The following is a 17,526-nucleotide window of genomic DNA, read 5'->3' as shown; positions in this document are numbered from 1 at the left end:
AGCAAAGGCCACGGTCCTTCGAAACCCATCCTGGCTCCTGGGGTGAGGAAATGGCAAACGCCGAGATGGGAAAATGGATCACACCAACCAGAAACTAACAGTAACAACGCCAACAGCTGAGAGAGGTTTTAATGAAAAATCTCTGGTGAGTAGGATTAAGGCAGTACAGAGGAGGGTTCTCCGAATAAATCAGAAACAGGGGACATCTGAGGAATACCAAAGACCACTATTAGGGAGCGACTGGCCAGTATCGACATTCACCACCAAGATCTCTGCCACACAGGGTGCTGCACAGCACGTAGATGTCAAAGCGACATCGCGCTACGCTACACAGTTTCGGCATATACGCCCTCCTCTCTGCAACCGCTGCTACGAGGAGGATGCCGGGCTTGCTCCTTCCCAGGACACAGACTGCAAAAGCCACAGCCTCGACCAAAACATTGATCCCGAGCTCTGCTTTTCAGACTGAAACATACCCTGTGTCCCAAAACGGCCCACACCAAGGAGGCATGGCTGGGTGCTGCCTACGGTCTACCGCATTCCTTGCACCAAAACCATTTTGCGGCACGATGCAGGTCTTCCAGCTCATCTCTTCAGGCTTGCGCCTCCCAGGAGCGGAGGTGAGCTTGGCGGGGGGGGCATACCTGTAGGCAGGAGGGCTCACCCGAGGTCCAGCCCCACAGCATCCTCCGCTCAAGCTGTTTCTGACAACAGGAGGATGAGGTGGTTCATCATCTACTTATACAAGATTAAATGCCAGTTCTCTCTGTGTTCCTAACTCTCCCCAAAACACACCGGCGCACCACAAGCACCACGCATGTCCCTGAAAGCGTCCGTCCCATCATCACGAGGCAGCCCTTGAAAAAAAGAGGAAAAGGGAGATAAAAAAAACCCTCTGGCTTCCTGCCATCTACGCTCTTATCAACCCTTGTTAACGGCTGTTGCCATGAACCAATCCAAGAGACATATCAATAACGACATAAGAGACACGTTTACTGTTGACTGCGACTCCCTGGCAGATTTATCACTGGGTTGCTAGGAGGGAAGGCCAGGCCCCGCAGTAGCACAATTAAAACCCGATTGAATACGGGGACAAAGAATCAATACTCTATTCGGCCACTTTTAGTTTTGCAAAATACAAATATAAATTAATTGACCTGAACGTGGTTGCTAACTGGTCATTACTGCCTGCTCGCTGGCCAGCTGGCACGAGCGAGGCATGCCACTGGGTCATGCACGGCCGTTCCCCGCGGTCCTCCTGCCACCGCTGCCGGGACAGCTGCCTCCTCAACAAAGGAGGGCCCAAACCTCGCTTCTGAAGCCGTATTTAGTGCCAGGAGAGCTACAACCAAAACAGAGCTTTGCTCCTGTCCCTGTAAAGCACGTGCTCTGCTTGCACGCGTGGCCAGGACCGAACGTGTCTTTGGAAAACCGCTCCCTTCATCCCAGCACAGAGCACTGGGTTACGTGTTCACAGAATCACAGAATCATCTCGGTTAGAAAAGACCTTGAAGATCATCCAGCCCAACCATTAACCTCACACTGACTGTTCTCAACTCCACCAGATCCCTCAGCACTATGTTATTCACCCTTGTAGAAAGCTGGCTCGTCCCTGGCACATGAGTGTGGAGACTCCACCAGCGGTGCTGGTGGGTGACACCGCTTGGTCTGAGCCACCAAAAAAGCACATTTTAGCCACCAAGAAACTGCACTGGAGCTGAAGCAAGGACAGAGCACTAGAAGGATTTTCTCCTCTGGCCGCCACCATCAACAGAACAGCAAGGCAGCACCTACAGATGGATTTTCTTGGCAAACCACGTGGCTTGAGCTTAACACATGGAAAGAGAAACACAGAAACTTCTCAGCACGGTCTGCTTGACCGACGACTGCATCACTGCGCATCCCCAGCTCCTCTCGGGCTTCGGAGAAGCAACGCCGCCGAGAGCCACAGTCATTGATGTGGTGGGCACGATTCAATGGGTTTTCCTCACACCAGGGGAAAACCTTTCCCAGTACAGTTAGGAATGTCTCACCACCGGACAGTCACTCTGGATGCAAGCTATCTCACCTTCACCCACCTGAGCCTGGCGAGTGCCCATATTGCAGGCTCCGCTCTGAAAAAGGGGTGAGGGGAGCGGGCCCTGAGCGCTGCTGCCAGTTCGCCTGATTTCATGAGGTGCAAAGCACTCGGATGCTTCACGGGTGTTGACTGGATGGATTAGCACGATTAGAGAGCAGACAGGATAAACAGATTAAACTTCGCAGACGGACGGACTCCAAAAGGGAGAGAGGGAGAAGCCCAATGAAGGGGGATGGAGGGGATGCTCCCAGCAAACTTCCGCTCCCTTCTTGCTGAGGTGAGCACTCCCCTCTCTGCCGTAGCCCAGTGCCCCCCAGCATGCTCCCACCAAGACCGGGCAGGAAAACTGCTTGGATAAGTGGCCACAATCAAACCCTGCCTCCTCCAAGTGAGAAGGATACATAAACACATACATATCCATGTTGGGGGCTTCACAGAGACATGCCGAGGCCGAGAAATTTTTCAGATGTGCTCATTGCAAAATCAATATCCATCAGCTGTTTGAAATTAAAGGAAAGATTAGGTCCTGGTTTTATACACGCTTTATTGTATTCCGAGAGCTTTCTATTCAGTCAGATAAATCTTCTTTAAGAGGATTAGGAAACTTTCATTATCTTTATCTAACCTGAACTAACACTAACTCTGAAAAATTAATCTAGAGACCGGACAAAAGCCAGTAGCCGATGCAAAGCCTCAAGGATCTGGAGGCAGCACCCACCAGAGTGCTATGGGCACCTCTGATCTGCCAGCACCCAGATCCCCCCATCAGAGCAGTTTCAGGAACACTGCTTTGCAACCCAACCGTGGCTGGTACACCGACACGCTCACCTAGGAAGCCTCCAAAAGCCCTTCAAGGCCCCGCGGTGACTTCAATGCAAGCGCAGTCTGTCCTGGAGCCTTGTGCCACTGGGGCCCGTGCCCGCCAACGCTTTGCTTTCGGCTTTCCCAAAGCATCTTCGGACACGTGCCCAAGTGCCTTACCCAAGCAACATGGTCCCGAGCAGCGGAGACGGGTCAAATTCACAGCAGGGATGGGCAAAAGGGGGAGAAAGAAGAGACGCCAGCCCCAGTTTTAGTTCTCAGGTGTCCTCTGCCCTGCGTGATGACCGTACAACACGGCGAGGCTGAGACAACCCAAATCCATCTCCTCCCTACCACAGGAGGTGCTTGTCCACACCCTGCTTCCCATGCTGCTCCATCCCTGAAGCAACGGATGGTGGGCTCATCTCTCCATCTCCATCCCCAAGGATGCCTCCAAACCCTTCACGGCCTTCCATATCAAACGGTCAGCTCAGCAATAACACGAGGCCTGTTCAAACCTACCTTGCACAATGAGATGGACGCGCGAAGTCTTGGGGTGATTGTCTGTCTGCACAGAGCAGGTGTAGGGGCCCTCATCGTAGACATCCACGTTGTGTATCTTGATGCTGTACTGGGTCTTGGTGTTGGAGAGGATGACCACGCGGTTGTCTATAGACCACTTGTCATTGCCAGCGTACAGGATGGTGCTGCGGTTCAACCACGCTACTCGCGTGACCCGGTCATCCACAGTACACCTGCAAGGGAAGAGATGGAGGGTCACAAACCTGGAACAGAACGTATGGTGAGCATCCCAGCTCCCGAAAGGGGTCATGAGCAGGACAGGAGCTGCAGCACAGACTGCTAGCAGATGCCACGGACACGCTACCCTGCCACCACATCCTGCATCCCCCCATCGCCTAAGATTTCACAGAAATGGCGTGTTCACCAGCAAAAAAAAAAACCTGCCTTTTACTTTTTTCATACAGAGCTGGGGAATCCATTATGTTTGACCTCCGCACCCCCCCCCCGACCCACCTCTGCTGTCCCTGCCTCACCCTCGCTGTGTGCTGAGAATTTCAGATGAAGCTGTAAAATCTGCTGACAGTTCGGCTTGTCGGCACGACCCTCAAGCCATCCCCAGGGTGATATATGCACCCACTGCTGGGGGAGAGGGGCCGCGGCACAGGCGCGGGGTGAGGGGAAGAAGAGAAACAGCCAGAGACGGTGAAGGCAGCGTGTGGGGAAGAGAAGGGAACATTTGGATAAGGAGCTGTAAATCCTACAAGTGCCTTGAAAACACAACACGGTCGTTTCCATTATTTATTTCCTGCTTGGCTCCCACCCTCCCTGCTCCAAGACACGCGGGGGCTCGGCAGCTCCGGTCCGCAGCGCTGACTTATGCTTGGCAAAGAACGGGGTGTGTGTGGGGGGGAAGGGAATTAAAATGTTCCCAGAGAACATGGTATTTTCATTCCATTTGATAGATTTTTCTCGATCTATTTACTTGTGGCCTTCTCTGATGCCACCACAGCACCTGCAGCAAAACCGCCAATAATTTGGCAAAATTAAGAGCCCAGCATTTCTCCGGAGCTTCGCCTTTCTCACCCGAGGCCTGCGGGAGGGGAGCTTTCTCTCAGCATGAAAGCAAACCAGGAAAACCAAGCTAGGTGCAAGCTTGTGCCGACAGCGGCAGCGCTGCCGTAGCTTGGCGCAGCCGAGATCTTAGGGAAAGGCACCTACAGTCAATCAAGAAACTCGTGCAAGTCCCTATCCGCACGCCTGTAAATTCAAAGACGGGCTGGCAGGCTGTCCCTGTCCTCATCCCCGCCACAGCACCTCTCCTGCAGAGGCTTTGGGGGTGTTATATGCCTCCCTTGCCGGGATTGCAGAGCGTCACCTCGATCGAGATTATTAATCGGGTGGAGGGAAGGGGCAATACTTGGCATGTTTGAGGGTCCCCCCGGGCGCTTGGTTCAGAGGAACGAGCCATATATCCTCCCACAAACAAGTAATTTTCCCCTTGCAGGAGCTGTACGTCTCCGCCAGCCACATCACGTACGGATGCCGGGAAAGACGGATGGCCCTCCCCGCCTGCCACGGCACTGCCGGCATGCCGGGAGCCCGCCCGGTGTCGTACGTGCCCTGGTGCTGGCTCTGCTTCGCCGGACAGCATCGTCCTTGTCACAAAGCCGAGCCCTCCCTTCACTCAAATTAACTGGGGGAGAGCTAAGCGCAGCCGAGTTAAGTTCGGCCCTGGGGGATTCCAGTCTAGTGGACTATTACCGCTGTCTCACTTCATTATAATGAATAATAAAGAGATACTTACACACGGCTTCTGTAAATTATTCATTGCATGCACTGAAAAATCAGGGCAGCAATATGTAAAACAGACAACTTGCATGTCTGCGCTCATATAAATATCCAGACTACAGCCCTGCGAGGTACTCTGGGGTCCCCTCATTAGGGGTGAAGCACAAGGACTAGGGTTTGAAGTGACAGGGACGAGGAGCTCGTGCCCTCACTGAGCACGTTCAACCGCCGCCGCCCAGCTTTGGCTGGTGCGTACCGGGTGCTCTTCCTGGGGAGATTTGGGGCCAGTCTCGGACCCCTGAGAACTGGGGTCGCCTGTTCTGCGTTTATGACTCAGAGCTGCGCCTGCATGAGCATAGATGGATGTCCGTAGCATGGGTGGACATTATCACCCTCCCTTGCCTGTAGCACCTGGGGACTGGTACCACCCACAGAGCAAATGGGCAGGAGAAACTTTCAGACTCCTAACAAATTCAGGCGAAGACCAATGAGACAAAGGCTCCTTCTCCCCATCCCTCGAGATCACTCTTCAGTTGCTGCCACTTAATAGCTGATTTGGGACCAAATCCCTTCAGCTCTGCTTGCTTTACATCGTGCTCCTCTCCACTGGAGCTTGGGTTGTCGCCTGCAGCTGCAGGCCAGGAAGGACCAGACAAACCACCCTCCTTCAAAAAACAAGCCCTCCTGCACCATGTCAGAGCAACCACCAGCAGAAAAGCCACCGTCCATCAGCTGGCACAGAGAGCGTGGCGTTTCCAGAGGCATCTTCTCGCCCGACCTCGCCTTCCCGCCATGAATTTTCCCATGCCCTGGGAATTGGCGCTTCAAAGGCAAATACTGACCAACACTCCAACATGAGGAGCACCCCGCCAGCTTCTTTACCTGGCTCAGAAAGCGATCTCCATTAGCCGCTAAGCCGCCAGCGCTCCCTTGTCTGCTGAGCCGTCTTTGCTACCTATTTCCAATTGACCAGGATTATGATAATGTCTCCAGTAAGCAAACAGGTAAAGAGACTTCTGCAAAGTGTTTAGATAAAGCAGACAAGCTCTGACAAAGCTGGATAATAAAGCGGGCCAGGAGGTTTTCCCTTGAAGGGATCTAATTAAGAACAAAGACAAACCCCCATTAACAGTCTCCTGAAGGCGCCGTATCCATCTCCAGAAGAAACCCTGCCTTACAAGTCCAGAAGGGACAAAAGACAATAAAGCGCCTGTCAAGCAGGAGGGAAATAAACTTGTCCTGGCTCTGCGGTTCACCTGGAGAAAACCCATCAGCGAGGTGGGGGGAGTATCTGGGCCTGATACTGTCAGCCTGAACCCAAGCTACAGCACCCGCCTCGTCCCAGCTCCCCCACACAGCCCTTCTTCATGCATCGTGACCCGTCCCATCTGCTCCTCCATCTCTGCATCCCACTTAGACCCTCACCGCCTTCGAGCAGAGAAGTTTCACCATCTGCAGCCCTTTGGCTGCCTCCCACCGCGACCGCTCTCGGCCAGAGCAGCATGCTGGGAAACCTCGGATGCTGGGCTTCACCCGAGCTCCAGCCCCCCCCAACGCTCACACTGATACACGTGGCCTCTCAGGCGATGAACCCAAATGCGGCAGCACGGGAAGATGCATGAGGGAGGGAGTTGGGGGCAGCGGTGCGGTGCCGCTTCCCCTCTAATTGCCCCTATTCCTCATCCTTAAATGCTAATTTTGAAGTTTGCCGAGGAATTATTTCGCTTAGTGTCAACAATACAGATAACTCGCCCGATGTGCTCTTTGTGTTCGGCAGCACAAAGTGACCATCTCCCTCCTCCCAGACCTATTAGGAGAGACCCCCGCGTTGCTTCCACGGCAGGTTCCTGCCTGTTCCCATCAATGACACTGACAACTCTTCTCCTACGCATGGGACGTGACATAACACACATTGCCTTCACCCCCAGCCTTTCCCAATCCACATCGCAGACCTCTCCTGCACTGCTGACTCAGCTGAGCACGAGGGTCAAGCCTGGGGCTGCACATACGTTGTGAGGCTGTGGCTGCCCTCAACACTTTCCCACATGAGGAAAATACCACGTCCAGGGTTGGCACAAATTTTCCGGCACTGCTTTGGAGGGATAAATGGCACGCGAAGACTTGGAGGCATAAAGCAAGTCTTGCAAACCCCTCTCCGTGGGTGAAAAGTATCCCAAAGGGTGGGATGCTTGGGACCCCAAAATGTTGATGTGCATCCTGAGCAGTCTGGAAGACCAGTTCACACCCGCAGAGCCGAGACCGCTGGCCCCCGGCTGAGCCGAGAGGCTTGGGGGAGCTGCTCGTCTCTGGCTTAACCCAAAACCCTCCCACTTCCTTATGCAAACCACCAACGCTCTACTTTTAAATACTTCCATGGCCCTTCAACCCCAAACCGCTTTTCTCTCCTGTAGGCAACACGTCTCATCAAAATGACAAATGGAGATGCCGAAACCAGTCGCAAACTGGCTGGCTGACCCAGTTTTCAATGCCTAAAATAGCTCACCCAGATCCCGAGCGAAGCCCCTCGACAGCAACAGGGTGGTGCTTCACCCTGGGAAGTTTCCAACCTAAAGTGCCTGTAACAGGGGCAGAGCAAACACCCCGGCACTCTTGTCTTTGAGAAGAAATTGTTAATTACGTTTGCCGGGGACTCCTAATGGGATTTCTCCTTCTCTTCTCATCCTCGCCCTGGCTACAGAGTTAACGGGCTCTGAACGCCTTTATTCTGGGCGGCTGGAGCAAAGGCAGAGGAGATTTATTTGTAATCATCAGAAATAAACACACTTCCTCAGAAGTAAACACAAAAGAACAGAACCTGGCTGGGCTCCCACTTCGTTAAAGATGCAAATTAGAAGCAGGCCATCAAAACACAGCGGCTCCTCTAATCCTCTCTCAACAATGTAAACCGTCACATTAGCCGCGGGTACAATGGCATCTGTGGCGTGTGACGGCGGGTCTCGCACAATAGCTCCCCGAGGGCAGGACTGTGCCGTCTGGGTTTCCGTCACTGTCATCCCTGATATTTATTCTCAGTGTGGAGGGCGGAAGGTACTTTGTCTTCATTCCCCATCCCTTCCGCTGGCACCCTGTCTCCTCTCTGAGGCACCCGCAGTACCCCTTCTCCCAGCTCATCCCAGTGCCCAAATGCGGGGTGCACAGTCCCACGGCATCCCCACACCATCCCAGCGCCCCAAGGACAGAGGGGACCCGGGATGGGCCATTTGGCACTGCCCGGCACAACTGTCTCCCATCCAGCAAGTCCCAATCCATCGCCACACCCGCGTCTCCCATGGGAAACCGAAGAGCGTGGGATGCACAGGGAGCTTGGCCAGCCTAAAGTTTTCTTTTTCCCCATAAAGTCCCCCCCTCTGCACCGTACGCCAGTTGCCCCAAATGCGTCCCACAAAGCCACATGCCACCAGCTCTTACTCTCTCCAGGCTTAATTAATTGCCTGGCCCCACCGCTTCCACACTGCCCTGATTCCCCAAGTGCTCCCAGTGCTGTTCAAACAAGCTCTGGACCACCAGCAAACCCTTCCCCACTAGCCACCCCCTCCCCAGAGCCCTCCAAGGGCTACGGGACCCTCCTGCCCTCCCCAGGGGATCAGGGTTTGTCAGGGAGAGTTTCTCCCTGCCGGTTCCCCTGTGATGGCGGTTTGCTCACCTGCTACTGAGTGCCAGAATAGAAGCTGCTCCCCGTGAAAAATCAAAGCCCAAATTGATACATTAGAGGTGGCTAAATATAAAATATCCATCTACAAAGATAATAAGCCTGTGAGGGCAGGGGCTGCCGAGTTGCTCCATTTCAGATAGTTTAATGGTGTTTTGGTCCATGACCGCAGCTCCCAGAGATCAGAATGATAACAAGATGATGAGGAGGGCAGGCGCTGTCTGTGCGAGGCATCAAGAAGTCAAGACTTACCGCTCACTACACGGCCCCCTGAGGGGGCCACACCACACCAACCACCACCAACTGGTTTGCACCCAGCATTCACAGGGCTTTGGGTGGCCTCTGTGACAACCTGGGGGATGCAAAGCTTGAGCCTGATGCTGGATCGCCACCGAGCTCGAGCTGACGCCAAATTCTTTGGCCTCAAAGGGGCTTGCCCCATGTCTGCACCTCAGGCTGGAGCCACGGCCCCGGGTACCGCTGTGGGCAGCACAGAGTGATGCTAAGGCTGATGCAGGGACAGCTGCAGAGCAGATGGCTTAGAAACGGATCGTAGTTTGCTCAGTTTGCTCAGGGAAGGGACGTGCGGCGAGGCGAGCTGCTCCATGATGCCCCCACTGCTGCTAACAGACCACATCTTCTCCCCAAAGCCCTTCACGGGATTTTCTGCATTCACGCTCCACGTTGAGCAAATCCAGAAACCACAGTCGGCTCTGGTCAAGCGAGCTGGGCTTTCAGTCTCATTCCTAAAGCCCTTCTTTCACTCCTCATTGCTTTTGCTTCCAGCTCAGGGGATCACACGCTGCCCTGACAACATCATTGGTGAGAGGAAGGGTGGTGTGACGGGGTCAGGCGCTCAGGCACGCTCTGCTCCCAGTTCCCACTTGATTTTCCTACCATGAGTCTCAGGGTCAGCTCAGAAAATCTCTGCAGCCCCCAGGAAGGTCGGCACAGCCTTCAGCATGCTCTGGACTAGGGTTCTACTCAAGCCCTTTCCTACAGGGAGCCATCACATCCCTGCCCTGCACAAAGCTCCCGGTTGCTCTCCCTGCCCCACGCAAGTCATGGCCATTGCAATCTGCTCTGAAATAAATAAAAAAAAAAAGCAACTGCAACCTCAGGACTGTACCGGGTTTGCCAACAGCCTCTGACTACAGCCCAGGAGCCCCCAATTCCCCACACAGCTGCAGTCTGGCCACGTCCACGCATCGGGATGCTCCCCCGGCACAGCAGGGAAGGTCTGAAGGCCTCAGCCTAAGACCCAATGGCCAATAGCTGTTATTAGCTTAAGAGAAATCTTCATAAGGAAATACAAGGTGGCAGCAAAAGAAATAGAGCAGAAGGCCTTTCGATAGAGCAAATCAATGGGGATGTTTATAGAGCGGGTGGCATTTAAATGCTACCGTCGGAGTCAGTCGATGCTGGCGGCCACACCTGATCTCCTGAAGAGATGAATATGAAGGCACCGAGCAGGGGCAGCCAGTCCAGGAAAACCATGGACGTTGGAAGAAGTGCAGCAAGGCATCTTTCTTTGCCCAAAATGGTACCTAAGTGATTACACCCTCTCCCCAAAGTCAGGTCTCCGACACAGCCGAACACCTACTTCCAACTTGCTTGTGGCCACTGGGCTATCCTGTGGTTTGAAGAAGGCTGGGATGTCTTTCCAGCTCCTCTCCAAAGAGATGCCCAACATCCATCAGCATTTACCATCAAGCCATCGCTACCTGTCCTAGGAAACATCAGCAAAGAGCTGTCTTCTCACCAGGGAAGTCAAATTCCCCTCTACCCTACACCGGGGCTCTGCCCTGCCTCCCAGCAGGGACAAGAAGACCCAACAAGAGACACCCACCAACACCATCACCACTATTCGAGGGTGTTGATTAAGGGACACGATCCGGCAAACCCCTCTGCTCGCAGCACGCCAGCATCGGCAGAGCCGCGCGCCTCAATCAGTGCCCGTGTACGGATTCAATCAGGGCTAATCTAACACAATGCAGCACCTGCGCCCCGGCTGATTTCTAGTGTTCTTCAATCAAAAGGAGGAGAAGAAACGCAGAGTTTATTGCTGGCAGTGGTAGCAGACCCAAACAGTTGAGAACCTGGAGTCCTTTATGCCTGCAATGGGCTTTTAGGGTTGGGTTTTTCCCTTGCTATTGCTTTTCTCTATTTTTTGTCACCCTTCCCAAGCAGGGAGAGACAGAAGTAACTGTTTTTGCTGTCACAGTTAGCCATGTAGTTAACTACCAGTAATTAACGTGTGGCCATATGAGGCTCCGACCACTGTGATTCAGATGTCCTGATGGGACTGGCGACCGTCTCTGTCTTGGCCAGGCAAGGGAGCTGTTTTCAACCCATGAGAGAGTGGCTGCGGCTCCAGCAGCATCCTGCAGTTGCAAAAGAAGAAAGAATGCTGGCAGCCTGATTAAAACACGGGCCAGGGTGCGTCTGCGACAGAAGGAGCTCTTGTACAGCTAGAGCAAAGCGATCGTACATCTGTCCCTGGCTTGCAACGAGGGAAAATTGGTCTGAAGTTGCCCCAGTGCAGAACAGAGCAGCAACGCAGTGAGGGGGATGGCAGAAAGGCACGCGGGTGACAAGCCTGAAATGGGTCCCTGGGAGAAACGACAGCACGTAGGGTGCTTGGGATGGAAACCTGGCCAGGTCTCCGTTGCACGTGGTCCTCACACTCTTGGTCAGTCTGTCCAGCCGTACCACCCTCCCCATAGGGAAACAAACCTCTTCTCCTGACCCCCCCATAATTACCACCAAAAATATATTTGTCATGAGACGCCTGCTCCTATCTCTGCGGCTCTTAAGGGTAATGGAGAGGTTTCAGTCTTTGGAGGATAAGTCTCAGGCTCTTGGCTGCTTGCCCGGGAGGATTATTTTACATCAGGTTGAGTTCTGTAGTAATTATCTTCAAAACAGCTGGACTGCTGGATAAACTCGCTGTATCTTAATGCACAATACAAGAGCAAATACAGAGAATTAAACTGCAATTTCAGACAGGCCTGACAGATAGGTGGAAAAACCACTCGCCGGTGTTTCTGAGGCTTCGCACATTAGGGGTGGGGAGGCATTTTCTCATTTAAAATCAATTCAAACTTCCCCAGAGACAGAGCAGAGGGAGAAAGGAGATGCCAGATGAAGATGTTTCACCCCCAAGCTCACAGTGGAGGAAAAAAAGCACCATTTTCCTGACCCTCACAGCTGAAAAATGAAGCGGTATTTGATCCCGGCTGGAAAGCTTGGTGTTTTGCACAGCCCCGAGCCTTCAATAAAAGCCCAAACTTTCCAAGCACTCGGCTCCACGCTGCACCCCTTGCTGCAGTGCTGGTGGGCAGCCATGCAGGGAAGGGTGAAGGGGCAAATCAACTCTCTCTGTCCGCCCCTTGAGCCTGGACATCACTTCCAGAGCCTCGTGTACCCCATCCCAGCAGGATGGAGAGGTCGACAGACAGACAAACTGACTCCCTCCAAACAACTGGCCCGGACACAAGCACCCTCACCCCAATCACTGAAGGGAATTAAAAGGGGAAAAAAAAAAAATCAGCTTCCTTCACGATGGTGCCGCCACAAGATTTAGCGTGTGAAATCCCTGAAGGCAGAACTAATAACCTCTAAAAAGAGGGAAATTCTGCTGATGGAGGGTGAAGCCATATTTCATGGCGAATGCCGTGAAGCGCTCCTGCCAAACGTGAGATCTGTAAATGACCTGGGTAAGCCATCAGCCCAAGAATATAATTGCCAATTTGCAGAAATTTCACCAGCAATTAGGCAAAATAAAATAACCCACCAGAGGAAATCCTCTGCTCACCACTCCTGCGCCTCCGCTGACCCCTCTGCTTTCCACCCGCCGTTTCGCCTCTGGGATGAAGGCTGGATGCTTCATGCGACGGGCGCTAAGGAGCCAGACGACAGCCCCGTGGCACCGCCAGATGAAGAAGTCATCCCCAGCGTGAGGTGACAACAGCCACCCCTGTGCAGGAGCCAGCTGAAGACCTCTCCTGCCGGTACCCCCTCTCCGAGCATCACCAAGGGCTGGGTGCCTGATCCTGGCAACCCCGCGGGGCATCCACGCAGCCGAACAACTTCGTGCAATTAGGGGGTTTATTTGTTTGAGTTGTACGTGAATATACCAAATTACATTATCAGATCATAGTCCTGCTTCTGATTTATTCCTTCTTTGTTCTTCAAGTCTTCGTACATCTAAGCAATTAACCTCTCAAAGAGCTGGAGAACACATAATTATCCTCATTTGTCTAAACGTCACCAAGATGGCTGCCTTTCAATTAACCTTCTGGGAATGGAGGGAAGTTGGAGTGATACAGTGATCATTTCCAACTTCAGCGTAGGGTTTTTTTTTTTCCCTTAAAGTAATTTAATTGAAATATTCAGATGATAAAATATAGCCAGATAACTGTTACTGCAGGTAACAGGATCAAGAGGGGACTCGCAATCGAAAAAGAAGTCAAATGAGGTACAGTAATATTATATCAATACGTGGCACTTCCATCTAAAATTATCAAAGCACTTTGTGCTTATTAATGACGGGAGCTTTTCGCACTCCCCTGCCGGGCTGCAGGCTAAGACTTACGTCACATCTATAAGTTACCGTGACTGATGGGGAAACTGAGGCAGGGGATGAGCTCTGGTGCCTGCGGAGCCAGAAGCTCGCAGAGCAGGTCCCTGCGTGGCCGGAGCTTCCCAAGAACATCTCCTCTGCGGCCGGTCCCCACTCCTGCCCCGGGAGAAGGTGGCTCCATAATGAAGTTAGCACGGGAGATACGGTCACAGTCGAGCTGGTTTTGCTTTTGTTTATTTTAATAATAGCCCCTGTTTTGCTGAGATAGCGTCTGCCACACCAAGCGAGGGATTTGTTCCCACCCATTGCCTCACTAATAAATATGCAACGTTTCCGCCGGAAAGCGCCAGGTCAAACTTTGCACCCTCACTAAGCAAGACACCAGTGTCGTCTGGCACACGCGAGTAATATTTATACACACCCCCACACACAAATATATATGGAAAATAAACAAGCAAACCCCGAAGTTCATCGCATCTACTCCCTGACAAGCGTGGCTTCTCAATTCCTCACAGTGCCACGGTTTCGCTCCCAGCGTGAAATCTAGCCCTCCAAAAAGCAATTTTGTCTCCGGCACCTCGCCTCCCGCGCCGGTGGAGCGGAGGTGGCTGTGGCAGGGCAAGCGTTTGCCCTCCCTGCAAACTCAGCAGGCTGGGAGAGGCCAAGACGGAGCTCCCACACGAAGGGAAACTGAGGCACTGAGAGATGGGGATGCACAGGACTCCTTCCCCGCATCCTTCCCTCCCACCCTCACGTGCCGAGCGGTATTTCGGCACCGGGCGGCCGCTCTGCTGATCTGTGCAGACGAGCTGAGGGGAAAGGATGCGGGAAAGCGAGAGAGTGCCTGTTAGGGACACATAAACCTGTGTCTCTCCTGGTGCATTCATCTGGAGAGATGAAGCGAGGATAACACAGTAGCCACCGAGTTTATTCTCAGCACAGGCTGACGGCGACATAATTAAAATGCAAGCCAGAGTCAAGGTACCTATCAATAAATCTTTGCTTTTGGCTCTTAGGCTTGACAGGAAGCCTATACCTGGCGCGGGGAGTTCAGACCGAGGGGGAGGCACGGATAAAGGCTCTGCTTTATGGACGGCCATTTTAATGTTTCGTTTGAGTAATGGGCCTTGCAAATTAGCACCCCGGCGGCCTGAAATACATATTTTTCCAAGGACATGCAGGCTCCCGATCCGACAGGTGATGTGGGCGAACAGTCCCCGAGGGGAGCTGCGATCTCGGCGCTTCACGGCTGCAGTCATATTTTATCCCAGCTGCGATGACGAAGAAGAAAGCGGAGAGCTCGGGGCGGGGGGATCCAAAGGCAGGGGGAGGAAATGGAGCAGAAAACGACCCTGTGCGAGACCAGCGAGGGGCTGATGAGCGGCGGCGACAGTGGCAGGGAGCGGCCAGACAACTCTGGAGGGAAGCGATGCTGTACCGGCACGGCACGGCTCAGCCTCTGCCCTTTGAGGGAGCCCAGCAGCCACCTGAGCAGCACCGGGGCACATCTGCAGCACACACCTCTCCTCGCACAATCAAAACTATGGATTTCTGGCTCTCGCCGGAACTTGTCTGAGCATCTGGCTCTGGGGCCTGAATATTTGGAAAGGCCGGAGGTGCCGTCGACACTGTAATTTCACTGGGGAGAAGGGAGGATGCCTTGGTTGCAGGGAGAAGCAAGCCTGCAGCCAGCGGGCTAGCTGCTGCCCGACGGGGATCCGGCTCCTCCGTTGCAAACGTGGCAGGAAAGATCGAACATCTCCGAGTTAACTCAGAGAGGACCGTCGGGAGATCGCTGGAGAAATAAGTGCGGCTGAACACGAGGGGGAGCTCGGGCCAGAGCGCACGGGGGAGAGGGGAGCAGAAAGTGGAGCCTACCCGCTCACTCTCTCTCCCCATCCTCCCTTTCTGCCTCCCGTCTCTCCTTCCTTGCCTCCTTCGTCCTCTCTACCTGCCCCACACCACCATGCACATAATCCACTCAGCCAACACCTCCCCGCACCAGTACGGGCTGTGCTGCATCTCCATAAAACCGTACGGAGGGCGAAGATGCTCGAGCACCAAGAGGATGTGTCTGAGCTGCCCCTAGATGCACGTAACTCCACGTAGCATCTTCCCCCCTTGCACCGATGTCGCTGCACGAAGCTGGGCGTGTGGCGGGCATGAATTCAATCACAGAGTTGAATACGTGTCTGCAAATTGTTCTCAACCTCTAACGATGAGACGGACTCCTATAATTCTCCTCGTTGTCCCCACAGCCTTCTGCAAGAGGCACAAGGTGCCATCTCCCCACAAGCACACATCCCTCTGCCCTGCCTCTCCTTGCCAGCAAAGCCGTAGAGATGAGCATGGCCTCTGCAGAGCCAAAACGCAGCAGGTTTAGGGTGCAAGAGCCTGCCGGACCCCCAGGAACCTGCTGCTGCTTCCCCATCCCCAACCTGCCACCTTAGGGATAGTATCTGGATTTTACTGCAAGGACTAGAAAGCAAGCTCAGAGGCCAGAGTTTGCAGGCTTGTTGCTGGCTCTCAGGGCCATTAGCTCGGGTCCAAAGTGTCCAAACAGGATTAAGGAGCAGACTGAGCTGGTGGGACCTCACCAAGAGCCAAGCTCTGCCAAAGGCCCCCTGCACAGCATCATGCCGCATCGCAGGACCAGCAGACCAGCTCCTGCTCTCAGTGGGGCATGACCCAGAGCCCTGAATGACCCCGTACCCATGACTTGCTGCATCTCCTGGATGATTTCAGCGCAGGGAAGTTGTACACTTTGGGAGCGGGCGGCTCTGCCTGCAGCTCCTGCTTGCCCTGCCAAGTTTCAGCCATCCAGGACATGATGTGGAGAGACAGCTATGAACTCGCTGGGAGAGGCAGGAGTTTCGGCGCAGTATATATAGCACTCCCGAGACACAGCAGAAAACCTGCGTGCCTGCCACTGGCGTGTGCTTTTCCAGTCAGTGAGGTGCTTTGGGGCAAAGGGGAAGGAGCAGCCTTTTGGATGTACCATGTGTGCATCTCTATCTGCAGCATCTGCCTCCAGCCCCGTGAGGTCTGACCGCAGCTCACCGGGGCAAATGCGACGACTTCCACCTTTCTCTGGAGGCACAGGGCTGAGCTCTCAGCGATCTTGGTCACCCAGGGGTACTACATTTCATTTATAGCTACCCAAAAGCTACAAACTCACCCTGGACAGTTAATCCGTGGTCCTGTTGCCACCCTAATGACCTGAGTAAGGGAAGCCGAGAGCTGTTCCAGGAAATTCCTAGGGCTTTTTTGCCCGTAACGCCAAAAAAAGGGGGATGGTGATGCCAACTATTTCTGCCACCCGCCTGCGCACGCCCGCGTGCACCTACAGAGCGGGGAGAGGGAGGACCGGGCCAAGGCGTGCAGAAATCATTTTCTCCTGGCAAAGCTGCCGACTCAAGGAGAAACATAAAACCCTCGATGAAGGGCTTGTCTAGTTTATTATAACATCGGCTTTAATTTATGCGCCTGCCTTTTATGATTGTTCTCTATCACTGTTCCTGGGGCTTATTTATAGAGGGCCATTAGCACAGAGAGCAAGCCCTGATGAGTGAGCATTTGCAGCGTCTGCCAGGGGACCGGGGATATAAACCGAGACGGGGAGGAGGCGGCGAGCTCTCACATGGGGCTGCGGCGAGTCCTCTCCCCGAAAGCCGAGAAGGATAATTTGATCTCGGAGCGTGATACAACTTCATTTCACGTGGCTCTCTTCGGGCAGGCTGCAGCCTCCTTCACATGCACTTTGCTAAATTCCCTAGCCCCAAACTAACTCGGTGCTACGCTGCTGCAGCTTGAACAGGGGGGAGGCAGAGAGCTTCGATCTGACCGTACACGTCAAGCACTAAGAGGCCAGGAATGCAGCGAAAAGCTTCTCGACGGCGCAAGAGGGACAAGGAGGGGGGAAGGCAACCTTGACTGCACGCCGTCCAAGGAGCACATCGCAGGCTGCAAACACCAGCACTCATCCCCACCCGCACCCTCTGGTCAGGCATCCCAGCCCCATGCCCATCTTGTCCCCTTCCACCTAAAAGCAAAACCCTTTGAGGACCGCACAGACAGCCC

General features: G+C 53.7%; 1 protein-coding gene across 6 annotated transcripts in view; it reads right to left on the bottom strand.

Moving 5' to 3' along the window:
• The window catches only part of OPCML (opioid binding protein/cell adhesion molecule like), a 300,615-nt gene that overhangs the window by 22,952 nt on the left and 260,137 nt on the right, over positions 1-17,526 (bottom strand). For all 6 annotated transcript variants that reach the window (XM_074894811.1, XM_074894814.1, XM_074894810.1 and 3 more), the window contains one exon: positions 3,404-3,636. In XM_074894811.1, coding sequence (XP_074750912.1) covers positions 3,404-3,636 — 233 coding nt within the window. The remainder of the gene's footprint in view (positions 1-3,403; positions 3,637-17,526) is intronic.

Source organism: Strix uralensis, chromosome 26 (genome assembly GCF_047716275.1).
Source record: "Strix uralensis isolate ZFMK-TIS-50842 chromosome 26, bStrUra1, whole genome shotgun sequence".
NCBI lineage: Eukaryota > Metazoa > Chordata > Aves > Strigiformes > Strigidae > Strix > Strix uralensis.
Note: the sequence above shows the minus strand (reverse complement) of the source record. Positions and strands in the feature narration are given on the sequence as shown.